A 19083-nucleotide genomic window follows, 5' to 3' on the forward strand; every position below is an offset into this window, starting at 1 on the left:
CCTGCCCGCGGGCAGCGAGCCCCGGAGGCCGGGCAGGGGTTGCCGCCACAACGGGGCTGACTCGCTCTGAACGCTGTTTTTCAGTTCCACCTTCCGGCCCCGCCGCTGCCATCTCAGCCACGGCAGGGCCTGCTGCCCGCTTTGGGAGGAGGGCAGCGGCCGGCAGGCAAGGCCAGCGACTGACGGAGCGCCTCTCGCACAGCCGCGCCGCGGCCACCGCTGAGGCCCTTGCCCGCCCCTCACTGGAGGCCCCGCCCCTCACTGGAGGCCCCGCCCCTCATGGGGGCGGCCCCAGGCCCGCGAGCTCTTCCTGCTCCGCCCCGTTCCGCCCCCAGCGGGCAGTGCAGCGCCCCCTGCCGCCCGGTGGGTGTGCCCCGGAGCGGGGGCGGTCCCGGAAGTGCCCAGCGAGCGCCGGCCCAGCTGGGCCCTTCTCTTCCGGGCGGCGGCGGGGTGCGGGCCGCGGCGGGATCAGCCATGAGCGACGTGGTGGAGCGGACGCTGAGCGTGCTGCCCGGACTGCTGGGGCAGCACGAACCGGGCGACGGGCCGGGGCGCGCCGGCGGCCCGGGCAGGGTTTCGGCCACCTCGCGGCTCGGGAGCCTTATCCGGAGCATCACGGCGCTCACCTCCAAGCATGTACGGGCTGCGGGCGGCACCCCGGGGCGGGCCGGGCCGGGCCTCCTGCTCCTCCCGCCGCGTTGAAGCGGGCGGGGGCCGGGCCTTACTCCTCTCCCTTCCCGCCCCCCGGCCGCCCGGAGGTGCCGGCGCGGCCCCGTGGGGCGCTGATGGCCGCTGAGGCGCGGCGCGGTGCAGTGCGGGGCCCGAGCGCGGTGGCGGGGCGCCGGCGTCGCCCCTCAGCCCCGGGGCTGTGTGCGGTGAGCTCCGGAGCTGTGTGTGGTGAGCTCCGGAGCCCGGCGGTAAACCTCCCAGCAATGCGCGTTCGTGCGAAGGGTCCTTTTCTGTGCTTGAAACAGGCGGTCTGGTGTCACTGCCGTGAGTGAGGTATACGCGCGTTTTGATAAGACTGTGGAATACTGTTAAATTAACATGTCTTCTTTGACTTTTGTTTCGTATTTTGCCTCTAAAACTTATGTGAGATTAAAATAAGACGTTTCACTTTTTTCTAGGAAGAAGAGAAATTAATTCAGCAGGAACTAACCAGTTTGAAAGCAACAGTTTCAGCCCCTACCACAACACTTGTAAGTTCTGTTAGTGGTTATAGGCTGTGGGCACAGCAGACCGAAGGTGAATAAAAACAGTGTTCTCACTTTTTTTGCCAGATGGAGTGTACAGGTTATCTGCGTTATAGATATTTAATAATCAGCATTAAAAGGTACCAGTGTCCGTGGTTTTGCGGCACGATTAAAATAGTGAGAACACTGTGATTCTGTTTGATGTGAATATACTGTAACAATGGCATCCAGAGTCGTATTCTGTAGTTTACAAAGTAACGCAGAGAAAAAAGCTAGGTGATGAACTGCTCCCATCAAATAATGTTCTTTGCAGGCTGACATTGTTCTTAATTTGTGCTGCATAAGAAGCTGTGCTTTGTTGTAGGCAGTGTTCTCTGAGTTGCAGGAGTTGATGTATTCTGGTTTGAGTAAGTTAATGCATATCTCAGTCCTATGAGTAAGATTTTTTGAAGGGAAAAATAAAGTTTTACCTCACACATAGTGAAAACCCATCCTAGGTCAGTGTAGTGATTGGTAAAAAATACTTTACGTTAGCAGTGTGATCATGTAACACTTCAGATAATTATGACTAGCATAAAAAATATGAATTAATCTACTGTTGATCACATACATGCTAATCAAAATAAGATAACATCTTCAACAGTAGTATGGGGAGTTCTGCTCTTATAGTCAAAAATGCATATTGATTTGCAGAAGAGGTTCATAGCAAAGGAAAAATGATGAGTACCCTGATTTTAGAAAACGTGTGCGAATGCATATATGTTTCTGTCAGATCAAGTCCTCTACTTCATTAGAGCAGTGAAGAAGACCATAAAACATGGGTGACTTAAAAGTCTCAATAATTTATTTTTGGTATTTCAGAGACTGATGAAAGAATGTATGGTGAGACTCATCTATTGTGAAATGCTGGGGTACGAGTCTTCCTTTGGATATATCCATGCAATCAAGCTTGCCCAGCAAGGAAATCTTTTGGAGAAAAGAGTTGGTATGTGCATGGAGCTGTAGCTTTAAGGATATTCTCAAACTGTATTTTTGAAGTTTCTTAGGATTTATAATTCATTTAAAAATACAACCTACTTTAAGTGTTCTCCTGCTTTCTTCGCCTTGTTTCATTGTCTCACTACTCTGAAAATAACTAAATCCCTAGTTTGTGAGCTGTTCTGTATCTGCTTATAGAACAGAAGGCAGGGGAAATTAATTTATTTTCAATCATCAGTTGTTCTTTCATTGTTTTGAATTGTGGCACCAATAAACAAGTAATTTACGAGAAATTTTGTTAAACGTATCAAGCTGAAAATGAGTTTCTGTCAGGATCTGGTTTCTTTTTCAGCTACTGTAGTACAAGATTAGACAAAGATGTTAATGTCAGACATTTGTCAGACAAATATTTTCTGTTTTGGTGCTTGTAGGATTTTTTTAGTTTAGAAACAGTTGTAGGAAATGAGGCAAATAGGGAGACCCTTATAGCATAGGTGCAGAAATTCCTGAGGAAATCTGAAAGGCTAGTTCATATTTCTTTGGAATTTCATGCCGTTGTGATTTCCTCGCCTGCCAGTGTGGTTATTAACTTGCTTCCAGTAGATTTAGTTTGAAGTAGCTGTCAGCCTGTCTCATCTGGAGAATTTCCTTGCAGTTGCTGATTCAACTGCCTAGTGAAGACATTTCTTCTTGTTTGCAGAGAAAATGGTTTAACTCCAAGCAATACTATGTCTGCATACAGAGAAGGAAGGCAATGTCTTGCGGGATATGCTTGTTTGATATCCTTTGTTTGAATTTCATCTGGATCATCCACTCAAGTATTGGAGTTTCTGAGAGAATGCGTTACAAGTGATGATTTAAAGTTGCTTTATCCCTGAGTAATGAAAGCCAGTGCGCAGATGCTCTGGTAGGGATTAAGAAAGTCTATCTTCACCAAACCTGGGAGGGCAGGTGGTAAGCTGTTTTGAAGAAAACTTTGTGACCTCTGTAAGTGTCAAGAACCAATGTGTCTTGTTTTTAATCGGTTTGAGACCTTTCCATACTAGGGTTCTTTTTGAGAGGGCTTTGGCGAAGCAGCATTTGGTTTTTTTTTTTGAAATGTAGGTGGCTTAAAGTTCTCTGAACACAAAGCACCCATAAGCTTTGATCTGGTAAAAGGATGTTACCAAGAGTGTGTGTGTTGGTTTTGGGTTTTTTTTTGTTGTTCTGCAGTTATATGTAATATATGAGGACGACCTTGTCTGTTCTTGGTGCAATATACCAAAGTCTGTATTAAGGAATTGTTGTCAGTTGATCCAGTCAAGATGGGTTACTCTCAGCCAATGTGAGCCTCAATGAATGAGAGCGAACTACATTTTTGCAGGCGTGCTAAGCTGATCAAGTCCATAGTTTCGCAAGCAGGTAGATCAATCTGATAGCCCAGACAATACAGTTATTTGTATCAAAGTTGTTCGTTTTGATCCCCAAGTCCTGAATGAATCAAGAACTTTTTTAAGCTCCATCTCTGTAATACAAACATTGTCATGAGTTGTGGCACACCCTCCATACCCCCTCACTTTAAGTCTCTTAGTTTAAAAGGAAGAGGGGTCTTGAAATAAATGTGTGGCAGGCTTCTTTTCTGGGGTTCTGGAATTTTTTCCTCCTTGTTAAGAAATAACAAGGGAGTTTTTGGTATAGGATGGTGAATTTACTCTTCTGTATTCCAAGTTGAATGAAATGGAACTTTATTTTTTGAAAAAAGAGAAACGGATGTAAAGAAGTGCATTTGTATTGTGTAGTCTAGAGGTAATCTACTTTCTCCATGCTGAGAAGATACTGGTTTTCCAGGAAGTGGTTTCTCATTGTGCTCTTGGCTGCTCTTTAGCTATAACAGTATTGTAATGTCTTTTTTTTTTTTTTTCTCACAGCTTGTGAATTATTAGCTGTTATTTCTTGAGCTTTACTGCAACTTAAATATAACTTGTTTGCCTGGAGATAAAGTCTTGATATTTAAAACATAAGCAACTGTCATCCAACAGTGGGGTTTTTTGTTGAGTTTTTATAATTGTTTGAGTTAACTCTTCTTGTATTATGGACAGTCTTTAAGTTTTCTATCTTGAAGTTGCTTTTTGCTTAAAAGTGGTAATGGAGGCTGGTTTCTTTCATAGGTTACTTGGCAGTTTCGTTATTTCTACATGAAAATCATGAACTGCTGCTTCTGCTTGTGAACACAGTTGTGAAGGTACAGTGTTTTTGGAGGTCTGGAGGTAAACTAAAATTGGACCAATTCTTCCCGTTTTGTGTCACACAACATCTAAACTGTGTATTCATTAGTTCTGTCTTGCTCTCTTAAAGTTGCTGTTTCTTTGGTTAGCAATGAAAATATGAAATTACTTTCCTTGGCGTTTTAATTTAATGTTGGCGTTCCTGCTGTTGAAGACATATTTTCAAATTTTTTTCAAAGGAGATATGCCGTAAAATTTCCTTTATAAAATGTACCATTTATATACATTCTTAGCTCCAGGAGGAGCTATGCATGCATATTTCAATGTAAACTTTTCCTTTTAGCTGACAGCAAATACCAGTTGGCTTCTTTGAGTTCTTCTGGTAATTTTGATAGAAAATGGAAATATGCTTTGGAGTGACACTGAAAATCTATTACCTAATAGTATTTCATAGGTGTCATCTTCTGTATTACTGCCTCTTACATGAGCAATTGTGACTTATTATAACTCTTTCTGCAAAATGATTACTTTTATATTACAATAGGCCAAAGTCACATAAATTATAGATTGAAAGTGATGCTCATTTTGTTATTGTGATTGAAAACTATTTTATAATCTTTAAAAATCTGACTTGAAACTAGTAAGGATATAAAAGAAGTGAAAAATGAGAGTCCACAAAGAACTAAACCAAAATGAGGACTAACGCCTATCTGAGACAAGTGGCCAGAGCAAATAATGACGTGAGCTGGAAATCTTACATGTTTCATTTGTTTTGAAAATAATTCTATTCTTGTATTTCATGAATTCATCCCTCCTTTTTTGGCTTAAGGTTACAGTGAGCTATATCTCCTATTTTTAATTGTATTTGGGACAGACTGAATTTTTATTTTTCTTTTGTAGAATGTTACGTGTAATTTGCATTCGCTTCTTAGGGACTAAGTAATGTTTTATTTTAGTGTACAAATATGTAATTGGCAGTATTATTGAGCTTGCTTTTTTTTTTTAAATTCTTTGGGCTAGATCAAAGGCCCTAGAGAGAATACTGTTGAATTCTGAGAAGTGACTCATCCCACTGATCCAGCTGGGGACTCAGCATAGTTTTGCAATCATCAAACTATCTCAGTAAACAAACACTGATTGTAGCTCGGTGTGTTAATCTTGCATACATTTAAAATATAAATGTACTTCTGTAACATGAGTGTGAGGAGCTGCTTGTTCCTTCTTCCTGTATAAGAGAAGAAAAGAACCCCATTAGCTCAGTGAGAGCTGACACTAATCAAACATGAGCAGACAACAGGATGGCTGGCAGCAGGATGCTTGCTGTAGGTGGGCTGTGTAGGTGGGCTAGATCCAGCCTGCTTGTGAAAGATTTGGGGTATGTCTGTGCAGAATTTAAAAGTCTAATTAAAAAATGACTGTCTTATTTCAATGATTGTAACAGGACCTACAGAGCACTAATCTAGTAGAGGTGTGCATGGCATTAACTGTTGTCAGCCAGATCTTTCCACGGGAGATGATTCCAGCTGTTCTTCCCCTAATAGAAGACAAGCTCCAGCATTCTAAGTAAGTATTCATTTACAGAATTTCAAGTGGCCTTGTACGGTTGAATGACTTAATTTTGTAGGTAGTTTTAGTAAACTGGTGTTTTTGTTCTGAGTCAGTCTTTCTGATCTTTACCTTCAGAAATTGTTCCTTTCCTGATTTTTCTCTTGCATTCTTGTCTCATTTAGATACAGTCTTGATTGAGCATTGGATAGGTATTAATTTTTTTCTTAACAAGTTTTAATAGGTAAATGTAATTTAATTTATCTTCTAGAGTCCTTTTAACAAATACGTGGATGAAGAAGTGTTTGTAGAGTAAGTGGAGAAACAGATTAAGATCCTTGAAGTACTTCACTGATACTTTTTTTTTAAAATAAAACTCTTTGTAGAAACTTTGATAAAAGTGTGTCTGCAGAGATCAATACCCTTGAATTGTTTGAGTCTTAATTTATAATATCCCATACACAGAGGATAACATTATAAGTGTTTCGTTAATTACAAAGGGAACTGCAGAATGAACTGACTCAGTAACTTCTAGACAGGTATTGTTTGGAGCTGCACATGTGACCGCAGCAGATGAGCAGTGGCCAATTTCATTGTTTATTTGGTGGCGATTCTTTTGAATCGTCAATCTGACATCAAGCCCTACTGCACTTTTAAGTTTACTTTGTCACTTCCTCACTTAGATGGTATTTGCAGTAATTTGTTATCAAATACATAAAACATGGGTTCTCATCTCTCTTAAAATCACAATGTTATGATGATTAGCCACATAATTTTACATTGCAGTAGAATAACAAGTGCAAGTTGTTTTGTTGAGTACTTAAAATACAAAAGCAGCTTCATTTTGTTTTGTGTAAATCTCATTTCTCTTCAGGGAAATAATCCGAAGAAAAGCTGTTCAAGCTTTATATAAATTCTATCTCATTGCTCCTAACCAAGTTCAGCATATTCATGATAAGTTCCGGAAGGCATTATGTGACAGGGATGCTGGAGTCATGGCTGCTTCTTTGCATATTTATCTTCAAATGATTAAGGTAGGCAAAGAATTAGAACCACAACTGAACTTAGGAGCTATTTTTATGTGTATATATTTTTTTATTTTAAATACACAATGTACTGTGCAGAAGTTTTGCAGGAAAAAAAATGTCTTGTAGTTGTTAGGAAGTGTATGTGATCATGGATATCTGTTATGTTTGTTTGTGCTAGCTCTCTGTTTAGCTTGACAGATCCACTTGTGAGATCTGAATGCTCAGCATCATTGGCATCCTTAGCTAGAGGATCTAACTTCTACAGAGTGTTAAAGGGTTTGCTGAAATTTGCTTGTAAACTTTTTTTAACTGTTGCCTTCAAGTTACATTCACTCCCTTTGCAAATGTGTGAGAAAATAGCATAGGTTTAAAGTTAAGAGCTTACAGGAGTTGGAGGATGAGAGCAGAAGTTTGATTTAAAGAAATTAAAGCATCAGTGTAGGTATTTTCATCTTACTCAAGTTGTGGATTAGTTTTACTTTTGAGGTGCTGTATCAAAATACTTGAATTGTATTTCTTTTTCATTATGTAGGAAAACTCATCTGGATACAAGGACTTGACTGGGAGTTTTGTAACCATCCTAAAGCAGGTAGTGGGAGGAAAGCTCCCTATTGACTTCAACTATCACAGCGTGCCAGCACCGTGGTTACAAATTCAGCTTTTAAGAATATTGGGGCTGTTAGGAAAAGATGATCCAAGGTAACCAGATCTTTCTCTGTAATTAATATTTTGAAGATACAAAGAATACGGTCATGACCTGTACCTCATAGGCAGGTTTCTGTTTTGTTTTTTTTTTTTAATAAGAGGATTTCAGTGTTGAACTTCTTATACGTTTGTTACTAACCAGTACAGTGGGCAGATACTTTTTTAAACTGCAAAATTAGTTTCTTAGCTTCTGGATTGGCTAAACAATTGATTAATGTGGAATATGCTTGAAATATATTTTTGCTGGGACTTTTGTTACTAGATTACCAAACAACTGTGTGAAAATTCAGAGTAAAAATATTATAAAAAGTGGTATCATTTTGTGAGGACCTTGTTGTCTCTGATGCTTTTCATGTTGATGTTTTGGGTTTTTTTTTTTTTTAGACAAGCAGTGGGGGAAGTGTTTTTATTCTTGTGATGTGGTAAATGTTTCTTTTGACAGCTGCAAACGTCTTAGATGCCATTTAGAAACATGTTACAGAGCTCTTCCATGTTAAAGCAAATCTGTGGATATGAATAATTTGTTACAGATTCCAATACTAGTGTTTGAGCTGTTTAGCAAAATAAGACTAAATGCTTGCTAGTGCTGCAAATAATTTTGATTTTTTTTTTTTTTCCTGGTTAAACAGGACAAGCGAATTGATGTATGATGTTCTAGATGAATCTTTAAGAAGAGCAGAGATAAATCATAATATTACATATGGTGGGTGAAGTTATTTTATGTAATTATCAGTATTTGGAAAGATAGAAAATGTGAGTAGTTGATCGTGCTAAAATACACAGTACTTTTGAAAAATCTAGTTATATTCTTAATAAACAACTGTATTCTTAAGTGTCCAACTAGTAAATTGTTAAAACAAATGATACATTGCCTGTACAGCGTAGTTTTTTATCATTGAAGTAAAATATTTTTTATTTACTAGGAATTCATCTTGACTCAAAGGCCTCTATGCTGTGTTTGCGTTGTCCTTGCCCTTGAATACAGAAAGTCAGCTTCCTCATGAAAGCTCTTATTGAACATTGCTTAAATTGAAATAAATGATAAAAGAAAAATCCTAATGATACAGCTCCGTTTATTAGAAATGCGTAGATCTTCTTTTCACTGCCCTGAGAAAGGCAATAAAAAGTGTGCAAGAGTGACAACAGCATCAGTTCTTTACAGCTACGTAGGACTTTTCTAGACACAGTTAATAAAAATTACACCTCCAGAGTTCAATGACAGTGGTGCCTGTGAAAAGGTGGCTTTGGCACACATCTCAATTTAAAATTTCTAGAACATGGTAGAAGACTATGTTAATTTCATTGTCTTCTCAGCAGAGAAAGCTGTATTTGTTGCTAGAACAAAGCAAAAGCAATAATTGCACTGTTTTTTCCTCATAAAAAGTTGAGCAATTTATTTGGATTTTTTCTTTGCCTTCCCTTCCCCAGGTGTTAATACCTCCCCAAACAACCAGATCTCATGTTCTAGAACGCTACATTAAGAGCACTTTCACTATTAAAAAAACCTAACCTCCCCCATTATTTTATTGTTAAAGTAAAGCCCCATAGATGTTGCCAAAGTACCTGTGCAAATGGAATGGAGAGAAAATTGAGACTTTTTTAAAACAACACTGAGGGGAGGAAAAAAAGGAACACGGCCAAAAGCTCTAGATGTCTAATGCCTACTTGACAGATATTTTGTAAAGCATTGTGTGAGCTTCACTTCCACTAAAAAGGGGAGCTTTGGGGAAGTATTCTCTTTTAGTAAATAATAAATGAGAAAGCATCTGTCAGGTGTTTAGTGTGTTCAGTTTATTGCTTCTATTCTTTTAGGCAAGAACATACAAGATACTGGGAAGTGTATTGCTTTATGATACAGTTTGCACTTGCAGTTGCTAAAAGTTAAACGTTAAATTTGTTTTAAGCACTTATGGGGTCAAAGTGGGCAGTTTATTATGATTTATACAAGGACATAGAATTTAGGTATGTAGTTTTTGTTCACATATGATAAGCTCTTTATAAAACTTCAGTTGATGATCCCAGACAAAAGAAAAATGTAATTCTGAATGATTACTCTTTCTTACACGAAGCCCTTGGTTATTACATGTTTCTTCCTTCTTGTAAGCAGTTGAGTTGTTAATATGCTAGCTCTCAGATTCAGTTTTGTAATGCTTAAGAGTAGGTGGTTGTCTATTGGACAGTTCAGTTAGAGATTGAGTTACAACACTGAAAATTACATCATGATTTTAAATGCCAGTTAACCTGGGGAGAGTAACTTGGTCTAGCTTTGCCCGAACTGCTGCCACAAAGGATTAATTACTTTTTGTGTGTTGTTCAGTTTACTTCTGGCTTTTTCTCAAACAACTATGCAAAGTCTTTTTTCACAAGGATTTTCTTGGGATGATTTTTTCTGTCAGTAGTAGCTAAGAAATCATATGAATTATTGAAAAATATTTTGTCTCAAATCCTTTATAGTTGCCTATTGGCTTTCTAAAGACTGTACCAGTCCAGTCCCTTGAGCAATTATAGGAGACTTCAAGGTTGGAAGAACTTTAAGGAGAAAAAGTTGTATGCACAATGACAAAGGCTAATAAAAAATGCATGTAAACGAAAGGAGATAGTCTTTCATCCTGTTTTTACTTACGTCAGTAGGGGCTATGCAGTTAGATTCAGTGGGGGTGGGACAGGACTGCAATTCCTTGATACAGTCAGTGAGCTTGTTTACTTGTTAAAAATTTTTGCATTATAGAAGTATTTAATACACATTAATTACATGTCGTTTTTTCCCCCCCCGTAGCCATCTTGTTTGAATGTGTCCAAACAATTTATACAATTCATCCCAAATCTGAACTACTTGAAAAGGCTGCGAAGTGCATTGGAAAATTTGTTTTGTCACCGAAAATTAATTTGAAATACTTAGGTAAGGATACCTGATTTCATTAAGATGTTTTTAATTTGATCATAGTAGAATACATTCTCGTATCATTTCCAATCACTTACATTCTAGGTTTAAAGGCTCTGACCTATGTTATCCAGCAGGATCCTAATCTGGCACTTCAGCACCAGATGACAATAATTGAATGTCTGGACCATCCAGATCCCATTATTAAAAGGGAGGTCAGTGAATCTTTAAACATCAAAAAATTAAATTAATTTTTAAGATGGGTGATAGGTTTTCTAAAATGAGTAGTGTAAAAGGCATGTTATATATCAGTTATTATGAGAGAACAGTTATGAACAATGTTAATGTGACAAGCTGTGCAGATAAGCAGTGTATTTCATTTAAGACTTGCCAAATACAGTTGTTCAATTTGGCATTATACTAAAGTGTTTCTGTTTGCCTGCTTCCTTTTTTGATTCATCAGAGCCAATAAAATATGCTTTTTCCTTTCTCTTTCAGACTTTAGAGCTTCTCTATAGAATTACAAATGGACAGAATGTAACTGTCATAGTTCAGAAGATGCTTGACTACTTAAAAGAAAGCAAGGAAGAATATGCTGTCATCAACTTAGCTGGCAAAATAGCAGAACTAGCTGAGAAATATCCTTTTATTTTTCTGAAGCTTTGGAGTCAGATCTTGGGCAAATGTAGCATTTGTACCTTTCAAAGCATCTTTCATGAACTTTCTACTTCCAAAGTGTTACAGCTGTGCTTTCCAGTCTTTTAAACGGAAAAAAAAATACAAGAAACACTGTAGTCATTTTTGTCTGCATTTTCTTTTGCATTTCACTGTATTTCAGTGGCACTCAAAATACTTTATTTTGGCTTTGGAGTTTGGCATTAAAACATTGTGTGTTTAAATTAAAACTCTGAAGTCTTACACCACTGTGTGAAGACATGCCTCAGTGCTACGTTGAGTGCTTTTCTGTCATTGTGGCAATGATCTTCCTATCAGAGAACTCTTCGTTGGTGTATGGATTTTAAGAATAACATATTTTCAGAGAAATAAATAAAAGATTATTTAACTATGCCAAAAAGATGAAAGTGATGATTAGGTGTTTGGCATATGGTGGACATTGCTGTTAGACTTGCCACTGCCTGATTTTCTGTCTGTATCCTTTTCTGATAATTTGAGCTGTAAACTCTTTCTAACAGAGAGCTACCTTAGCATCTTATTTGTACGCTGCTTGGCACAGAGAGTAGTGTACAAAAAAAAAAGCTGTGTTGCCATGCAGTATGCAAAAATAAGACAATAACATTAATGTTTCTGTACTATTGAAAATTTCATTTCAGTAAGTGTACATTTTCAGGATTTATTTGAGGGAAGGCAGAAGCTAACTTCCAAAGTTAGCAAAGGCTGATCCAATTTTAAATATATAAAAAAGCCATGTTGCTTTCTGTGGAGTACTTAAAAATATTTACTTTTTTTTCACTAAATCAATAGCTAAACACTGCTGAGAAGAACAGCTAGTCTGTCATTGATCAAGTGATATTGGGTAAACAAACTCAAAAGATTATGCTGGGAAGGTAGCACAGAACAAGTGTGAACTTAAAATACAGTAGGACAGGTTTCCAGAGCTAAATCCATGTGAATATGTCTGTTCCTACTGTGTGAAGTCTAATTAAACTCTTATTTTCTCTCTAACATTTATTCATGCACAACTTAAGATGTATTGATTGACAAACCAGCAAATTGCACGTAATGGATAGCTGTTAAGTTCATGTGCAGGCTTTTTCAATAGGGCAGTAATTTAAGACTTCTCTACCTGACCACCAGTTCTCATGAAGCTTATGGGAAACAGTTTGTAAAAGATACAGGAATATTTCCTCTTCAGTTAAATTGGGCTGATATTTGACCATCAAGCCCCCAACCTACTGGGGAGAGCAAGATGGGTAGTTTATTTGTGGAAAATTTGTTTCCTCAGAAAACGCACTAAAAAAGAAAAAGTTATGCCTTAGCACTTCATTCCTTGACACCTGGACACATATGTCCCTGACAATGAGTGGTTCATCCAAACAATGAATGCTGTGTTTTCAGTTGGAGGTGACATTATGCATCCTGATATCCCAAACAACTTTCTGAGGCTGTTGGCTGAAGGTAACTCCCTGAATGCTCTGAAGAATTTGACAGGTTCCTTAATCATCTGGCTTTTTTTCTTAAAAAGCACTTTGAAATATTTGGTGGGAGGTGTTATTTGCGTTTCAGGCAAAGTATGTATTGTTTTCTGTCTAGGATTTGATGATGGAAAAGAAGATGATCAGCTACGGATGTATGCAGTACAGTCTTATTTAGTGTTACTTGAAGAGGAAGATGCATTGTATCCACAGAAATTCCTTCAAGTTATGAGTTGGGTAAGGTGGACACGTGGTCAAAATTGAATACACAGATATGAGGAAACTGTCAAAGATGGTGATGGTTTAAATAAATATTTTTAACTGTTTTGTTTTTAGTCATGAATATTCTGTTTTTACTTGAAGTCAAGATAATATGCTGAACTCTGTTTTTAGTGACCTCTTTTGGTGTCTGAGGACTATTTAGCTTGTCATAGTTTGTGGAAAAGCTGATTTGCTCCCTTTAAGGCAGGTGACTATTGGAATGGCTTAGCAGCCACATGGATCTGACTGCATGCTGAGAGCCCTTCTGTCTTCATCAGAATTACGCCAGATGTGGTTGTGAAATGCATTTTTAGCCTTGCAGGTAACTAAGTGCTGTGCTAGTGTTGTCTGGCGCCTGAGTAAGCTTCAGCTTCCACCCAAGGAAGAAGCTTCAGTATGAGCACATCATGGTTTGTAAGGGCCTAAATGCTATGTTCAGCTTTCTTTTCAAGACAGCTATTTGATTTTTAAGAAGGTAAAAGTTGGAGTCTGCTGAGGTAAACAAAAAGATAATTTCACACCTCTGACATTTGAAACACAAAATGGTAAATAACTTAGAACATGTTTAAATAATAGTTTTTTTGAATGTGAGGTGGGTTTTATTGTGTTGTTATTTAGTACTGCATTCTCATTTCAAAACTGAAAGGACTGTTCTTTGTGATTAAATGCATATTTTCTCTGTTCTTTGTGAATAGGTTTTGGGGGAATATTCCAGCCTTGTTACAGATACTGATCCAGAAGTTATTTTGCCAAAGCTACACAGCCTGCTGAGGAAAACTTATGTTACTTTTGAAACTAAAGTGTGGATAATGGCTGCAGTCACCAAGATAGCATCACGTACCTCCTGTTCTAAAACGGTTGACAATCTAATCGAAGACTTCAGCAACTCTCTAGATACCTGCATGAGACAGTATGCCTTTGAATTGAAGCATCTGTGTGAAGACAAAGCACTGATGAAAAGCTTGCTTCCATTTGATGCTAGTTGTAAGGACATGGTGGTAAGACAGCTGCAACGTGTGTGCTTCATGAACCTTTTTGTAGTTCGGGCAGTTGCATGTTTTGGTAGAAAGTATTTTCAGAATGAATGATATCTGACAGTTTTCACTGGTGCCAGTCTTTAGTCTGCTTAAAGTAAGTTTTCAGAAACATACTTTTTCAGGCATATGTGATGAATCATGTTCTACACTGAAAGATAAGAGCCATGGTATTTAGGTGGTAAGCTGGAGTAGCTTTTAACAAAATTATGATTTCATATGCTGAATTTTTTTGTTGCCTTTTTAAAGACAAGTTAGGTCATCTTTAGTGATATAGTACTGCCTTTTAATTCAAAGGGTTTACTTCCCATTTAGAAACTGCTGATCTTTGCACTGAAAATGTCCATAATAAATGATGGAAAATAGTATTGATATTGCTGGAGATTTTTGAGGGGGGTTTTTTGAATTCAGTATTTTCATATAATGGTAGGATCAACCATTCTGGGAAAACCCCACTCTGATTTTTTTTTTTTCTTGTTTAGACAAAAAAAAAACCAATAGCAGAGGAGTTAATTTAAGTTACAGATCTCTAGCTCAAAGTTTGTTTCAACATACTTGCTTAACAATTTCTTTTAATACTGCAGCATTACTGGTAGATACGGGAGATGTGAGGCAGAAGATCCCTGTTTGCTAATAAGACACAATATTCTTCTGTGTAGGTAGATGCTTCCTTATCTTTTCTGGATGGGTTTGTGGCTGAGGGACTTGGTCGTGGTGCAGCACCGTATAAGCCTCATCACCAGAGACAAGAGGAGAAACTGTCTCAGGAAAAAGGTGACTGTTATTTTACTGCATTTATTAAATAGCTGGTAAATTACCTGATAAGTATTAACAAATAATCTAAGTGTACAGTTAATGTTCTTTCTTGAAGTAATGTTATCTTAGTATCTGCAAATCTCTTGTCTGTAGACTTAGCTAAGTTGAACTTAGATTTTAGTTCCACATCTGTCTAATTGATAAATGTAACTGTTCATTTAGCATAGGTTACTGTTTTGCAGTTGAGAATGTTTTACTATAATCTCTGCTGATCTATGAGATTTGAAATTTGTAGGGATTATTAAAGTGAAAGCAAAGGGTTCCTAACTTTACTGTACTGAGCACTTACTCTTGACTGTGGACTTATAGTTTGCAATAACCATTGTGAACTTATTTTATGACACAGATCTTAGATTTCTTACCTAGTGTAGGTACAGATAAGACAGCAGTATCAGCATTTATTTACTTAAAAATACCCGAAAACTTTACCTGTAGTGCGTTTTTTTTTAATTTTTACTTTTTTGCCATAGAAATACTCGATTATAGTCAGTCATATAAGGATTTCTTTTGGACACTGCTGAATGATTCACTTTGAGGTTGGAAAGCTTTTCTACAACATTCCTTGGCTTTGCTTTACTGTTGTGGAATTAGAAAAATGAGTCTTGTACACTGCATTATCTACAATGAAATTATTATTTTTAAAAGAAGATTTTGACTGTGCGGGTTAATGCATACAATAAATTATATGGTCCATTCACTTCCATGTGTAGCTTGGCAGAATTTAACACTTCTCTGAGATAATTATAAATTGAGAGTATTACATCTACAGCCTCCACTTCAAGTCTGATAGAAAATTCAATATGTTGAAACTGAAAATTTTATACTGTTTTTTCTACGCATGTAAAGCCCAATGAGGGTTTTATCAATCTACTGTATGTCAAATTGAGCTCATAATAGTGCTTCATACTGAGGTGTTTATTAATGAAGAATATCCATTTAGCACTGTGGTGTTTGCAGTGTTCTTACAATTTTGTGGGGAAGCCAGTGTAGGAACTGGATTATGAATTGCTGTTTTTTCTCAGTAATCACAAGTATTGATTAGTATCTTCCACTATTTCATAAATATTCTAGGAGGTAAGATATAGGTGAGGTAGAATATTCAGAAATATTTTAGAAGGGGAGTCCACTGTGTGTATTGAAATTCTTTGTTTATAGGTAACTAAATTTTTGGGTTGGTAGAGTTTGACTGTCTTTAAGTGGATGCTATCTATCACAAAACCCCTTGGATCTGTGTTCCTTCTTTCTCCTTTATGGGACAGGACACTTCCTTAGCACTGCCGCCTCCTTTATCAGGAGACTTCTCTCATCCCAGATGCCCAACAGCTTTGCTCTGCTGCTTCACTGTGCTGGGAAGAAGAAAATGCAAGGCTGGGATGGCGATGAGGGAAAGAGGCTGTACCCCTTGATAGTTCCAGGGCTGCAAAGGAGAGTCTGGGCTCTGCTTCTTATGTAACAATGACTATTGTTATAGTCCAAAACAATTTTTAGAAGCTATTCAAACTACATTTTGATTCATAAAGCATAGCTAAGGTGGCTGGTTCAGAATCCTGATTTGGAAGTCTTAGTGAAAATGATTTATCACCCAAGGTGTCAAGGATGTTTGCAAAGCAGACAGTGATACATGGACATAATGCTGTGGACTCAAAATGTTGTTTAGACTCATGAGCAAATGGAAAAGATCACTTATTTAGACCCAGTACAGTACTTCTCTCTACAAATACTAAGTATTGGCAGATGTTTTAGTGATATGCTGTAAAGTCACTGTTTCTGTTTAATTTCAGTATTTAAAACCAAATACCAAATAAATAAGTTTCAGATAAATCCTCTGTGTGTCTAAAAAACTTATGTGAGAACAGAAACATTGATTTTTAATGAGGATAGGATCCTGAGTGGGAAGCCTGAGAAGTGCAGCAGTACAGCATATTGTTTTCAGCAAATAGATTTCTTCTTAGCTTTTTATGCCTCATTGTAATTTTAAGATTCTGTCTGTCTTGCAGCTCTGAATTTTGAACCTTATGGACTGTCATTTGCTTCAAGTGTGTCCTCATCTGGCGTCACTGGCAGACAGTCCCCAACTGGTTTATCTTTTGGTTCTGATACGTCTGGTAACAGTGCTGAGAAAGGCCATAAAGAGTGAGTTAGTTTGTGTTGGAAATGAAGTACATTTAAGCTTCTATTCTTGTCAGTGTCGTGTGTTTTTGCTTCTTCATTACATGGAACTAAAAAGAATACTGTTGAACTTGGAAACCTCTCTCATATAAGAAAAAATCCAGGATGGCATCTTCTTTGAAATAACTAGAAAAAAAAAGCTAATGCATTTAGACTGGGTTTTTTCACTTTCTTCACAAAATACAAGTTAAGTGATAGTTAATGCAGTAAAATTGGGACAGGATTACCTGATGATTACATGATTAAGTACTTTTTCTCTGGCTTCTATTTCTTGCAGGCTACACTTACTTTTTATGGGCTTACAACAATGTGCCTTTTAAGGAAACTTTTCTAGATAAAAGTGAGGCTAAGATTTGCAGTGTAAGATACTCCTTATGTTTTAGAACACCACAAATAAATTCCATATCCATAGTTTCATACAAATTAATAGCTTCATTTGTACTATGGTAAATTGGTATGCAGGAAGCCTTGGAAGCTTTTTCAGATTCTTTAACCAGTTTGTGTAAGAAAATTTGAGTGAGGCTTTTAGGTGTAGGAGTTGCAGCATTTAGCCTGTGACTGTTGAATTAACTTCTGCTACGAGTTCAGGATGTCTGAGAACATGAACACTTTTATATAAGAAATAAAAATACTTTCTAGGTCTCTTCTAATTTTCAGTCTCTTATATTAACTTAATTTTTTTTAAGGAATCAGTAATAGAAGTACTTAAATATACTTAGAGATACCCAGAATCTTTCTCCTGGGGAGAAAGGTAGATACCATGTTGCTTGTCTTCACTTTTAAAAAAATATTCAAATACAGTATAAATGTGACCTGAAACTCTGGATGGAGTTGGCAAACACAGCCTACTACTGGCTACAGGTGTCTAATGCTCACTTAGCGTAGGTCTATACTTAGGACTGTGTAGCCTAATCCAAGTTTGCATTTGCAGGGTGTTTTAAAAGTAACGAGTGATATTATTAACATAGAACTTTGTGCATATGGAAAAGTGTTTGTTTATATTCCACTACTCACTGCGTATATCAAAGTACTAAAGTTGTGAATGGTGTTTAAAGTAGAGTGTTGGCATGTTTTTATGAATGTGGTGTTCATACGCTTGATCCTGCTTGGTTTATTTGCCTTTTTAGGACAAATACTCTGAAACTTGAGGGAGTACGCAAGCTGTGGGGAAAAGAAGGCTATCTTCCAAAGAAAGAAAACAAAGTAGGGAAAGAAAATGAGCCACAAACTGTTTCTTGTGGCGGCTTATTAGCAGGACAGGTGGGTGATCCTCCTGCATCGCTGTCTGATCAAGTTGCCAGCCTCTCCGAGGAATTCAAAGAGAAGCAGCAGTTAGCATCAACTTTGTTTATTGGGCTAGGATCAAATGCTGGTGTCAGTCTGGTAAGTGGTTCTTTTGTTAGATTACAGATATTTACATGCCAATGGAGATCAAATTAGTGTTGTCGTAAAACTAGGCAAAAAAAACCCAAGTCATTGAAAAACTGTTGAAAATTACTTTTGTAGTCTGATAACTTGTTAAGAACCTGAAACGAGTTGAATATTACTTGCTCAAGCAACGTCTGGAGCAGATCTGATTAGGTAACTAGAACTTCCCTGTGTTTACATGTTGCGCTTCAGGTTTTAGTCTCAGTTTTCCCTAACAACTGTTCATTGACCCAACTTTGCAGAGCTGTTGGGATTCATTTGGCAGTAAGGCTAGAGTTTGACACCCAGTTTGTCAAGGCCTTTTTTCCATTTATGTATGGTAATATGTGGAACATAAAAAGATTACCTAATGATGAATTCTTTAAAGACTTGCGTTATCCTATTAGCCAGCTCAAATCTTGACATTTATCACTGGTTTAACCAGAAAATGTTTACCTGTGCTTGCTTTTTAATAGGAGCTTTTAGTTTATATTTTAGAGAACCTAGAGTCATTCTTGCATTATAGGCTAATCCAATACCCTGTGAGAAATAGAACAAAAGCCCGTTGCTGGATCCATTAAAATGTTTGGAATCTATTTGTCATTTGAATTGATTCCTTGGTCATTATTTGTCCTTGCTCACTGGGTGTCGTTCTGTTAACAGTAACACATCTTGTTGCTAGAAACTTCCCCACACGTTGTTTTTTTTT

At 37.7% G+C, this 19083-nt stretch overlaps 1 protein-coding gene across 3 annotated transcripts in view; it reads left to right on the forward strand.

Moving 5' to 3' along the window:
- The first annotated feature begins 443 nt into the window (after nt 1–443).
- AP4E1 (adaptor related protein complex 4 subunit epsilon 1) overlaps nt 444–19083 on the forward strand; it is a 30903-nt gene continuing 12263 nt past the window's right edge. For 2 of the 3 annotated variants that reach the window (XM_068410592.1, XM_068410591.1), the window contains exons 1-17: nt 444–636; nt 1128–1199; nt 2055–2178; nt 4319–4392; nt 5817–5938; nt 6795–6954; nt 7481–7647; nt 8283–8356; nt 10430–10552; nt 10640–10749; nt 11033–11172; nt 12558–12670; nt 12806–12924; nt 13644–13946; nt 14642–14756; nt 16796–16931; nt 18095–18350. In XM_068410592.1, coding sequence (XP_068266693.1) covers nt 475–636; nt 1128–1199; nt 2055–2178; nt 4319–4392; nt 5817–5938; nt 6795–6954; nt 7481–7647; nt 8283–8356; nt 10430–10552; nt 10640–10749; nt 11033–11172; nt 12558–12670; nt 12806–12924; nt 13644–13946; nt 14642–14756; nt 16796–16931; nt 18095–18350 — 2370 coding nt within the window. In that variant the 5' untranslated portion in view covers nt 444–474. Of the gene's footprint in view, nt 637–1127; nt 1200–2054; nt 2179–3026; nt 3159–4318; nt 4393–5816; nt 5939–6794; nt 6955–7480; nt 7648–8282; nt 8357–10429; nt 10553–10639; nt 10750–11032; nt 11173–12557; nt 12671–12805; nt 12925–13643; nt 13947–14641; nt 14757–16795; nt 16932–18094; nt 18351–19083 lie in introns of those variants that run through there. The other variant, XM_068410593.1, reaches the window with a different exon arrangement.

The sequence above is a fragment of the Nyctibius grandis genome, chromosome 11 (assembly GCF_013368605.1).
Source record: "Nyctibius grandis isolate bNycGra1 chromosome 11, bNycGra1.pri, whole genome shotgun sequence".
In the NCBI taxonomy this organism is placed as follows: Eukaryota; Metazoa; Chordata; class Aves; order Nyctibiiformes; family Nyctibiidae; genus Nyctibius; species Nyctibius grandis.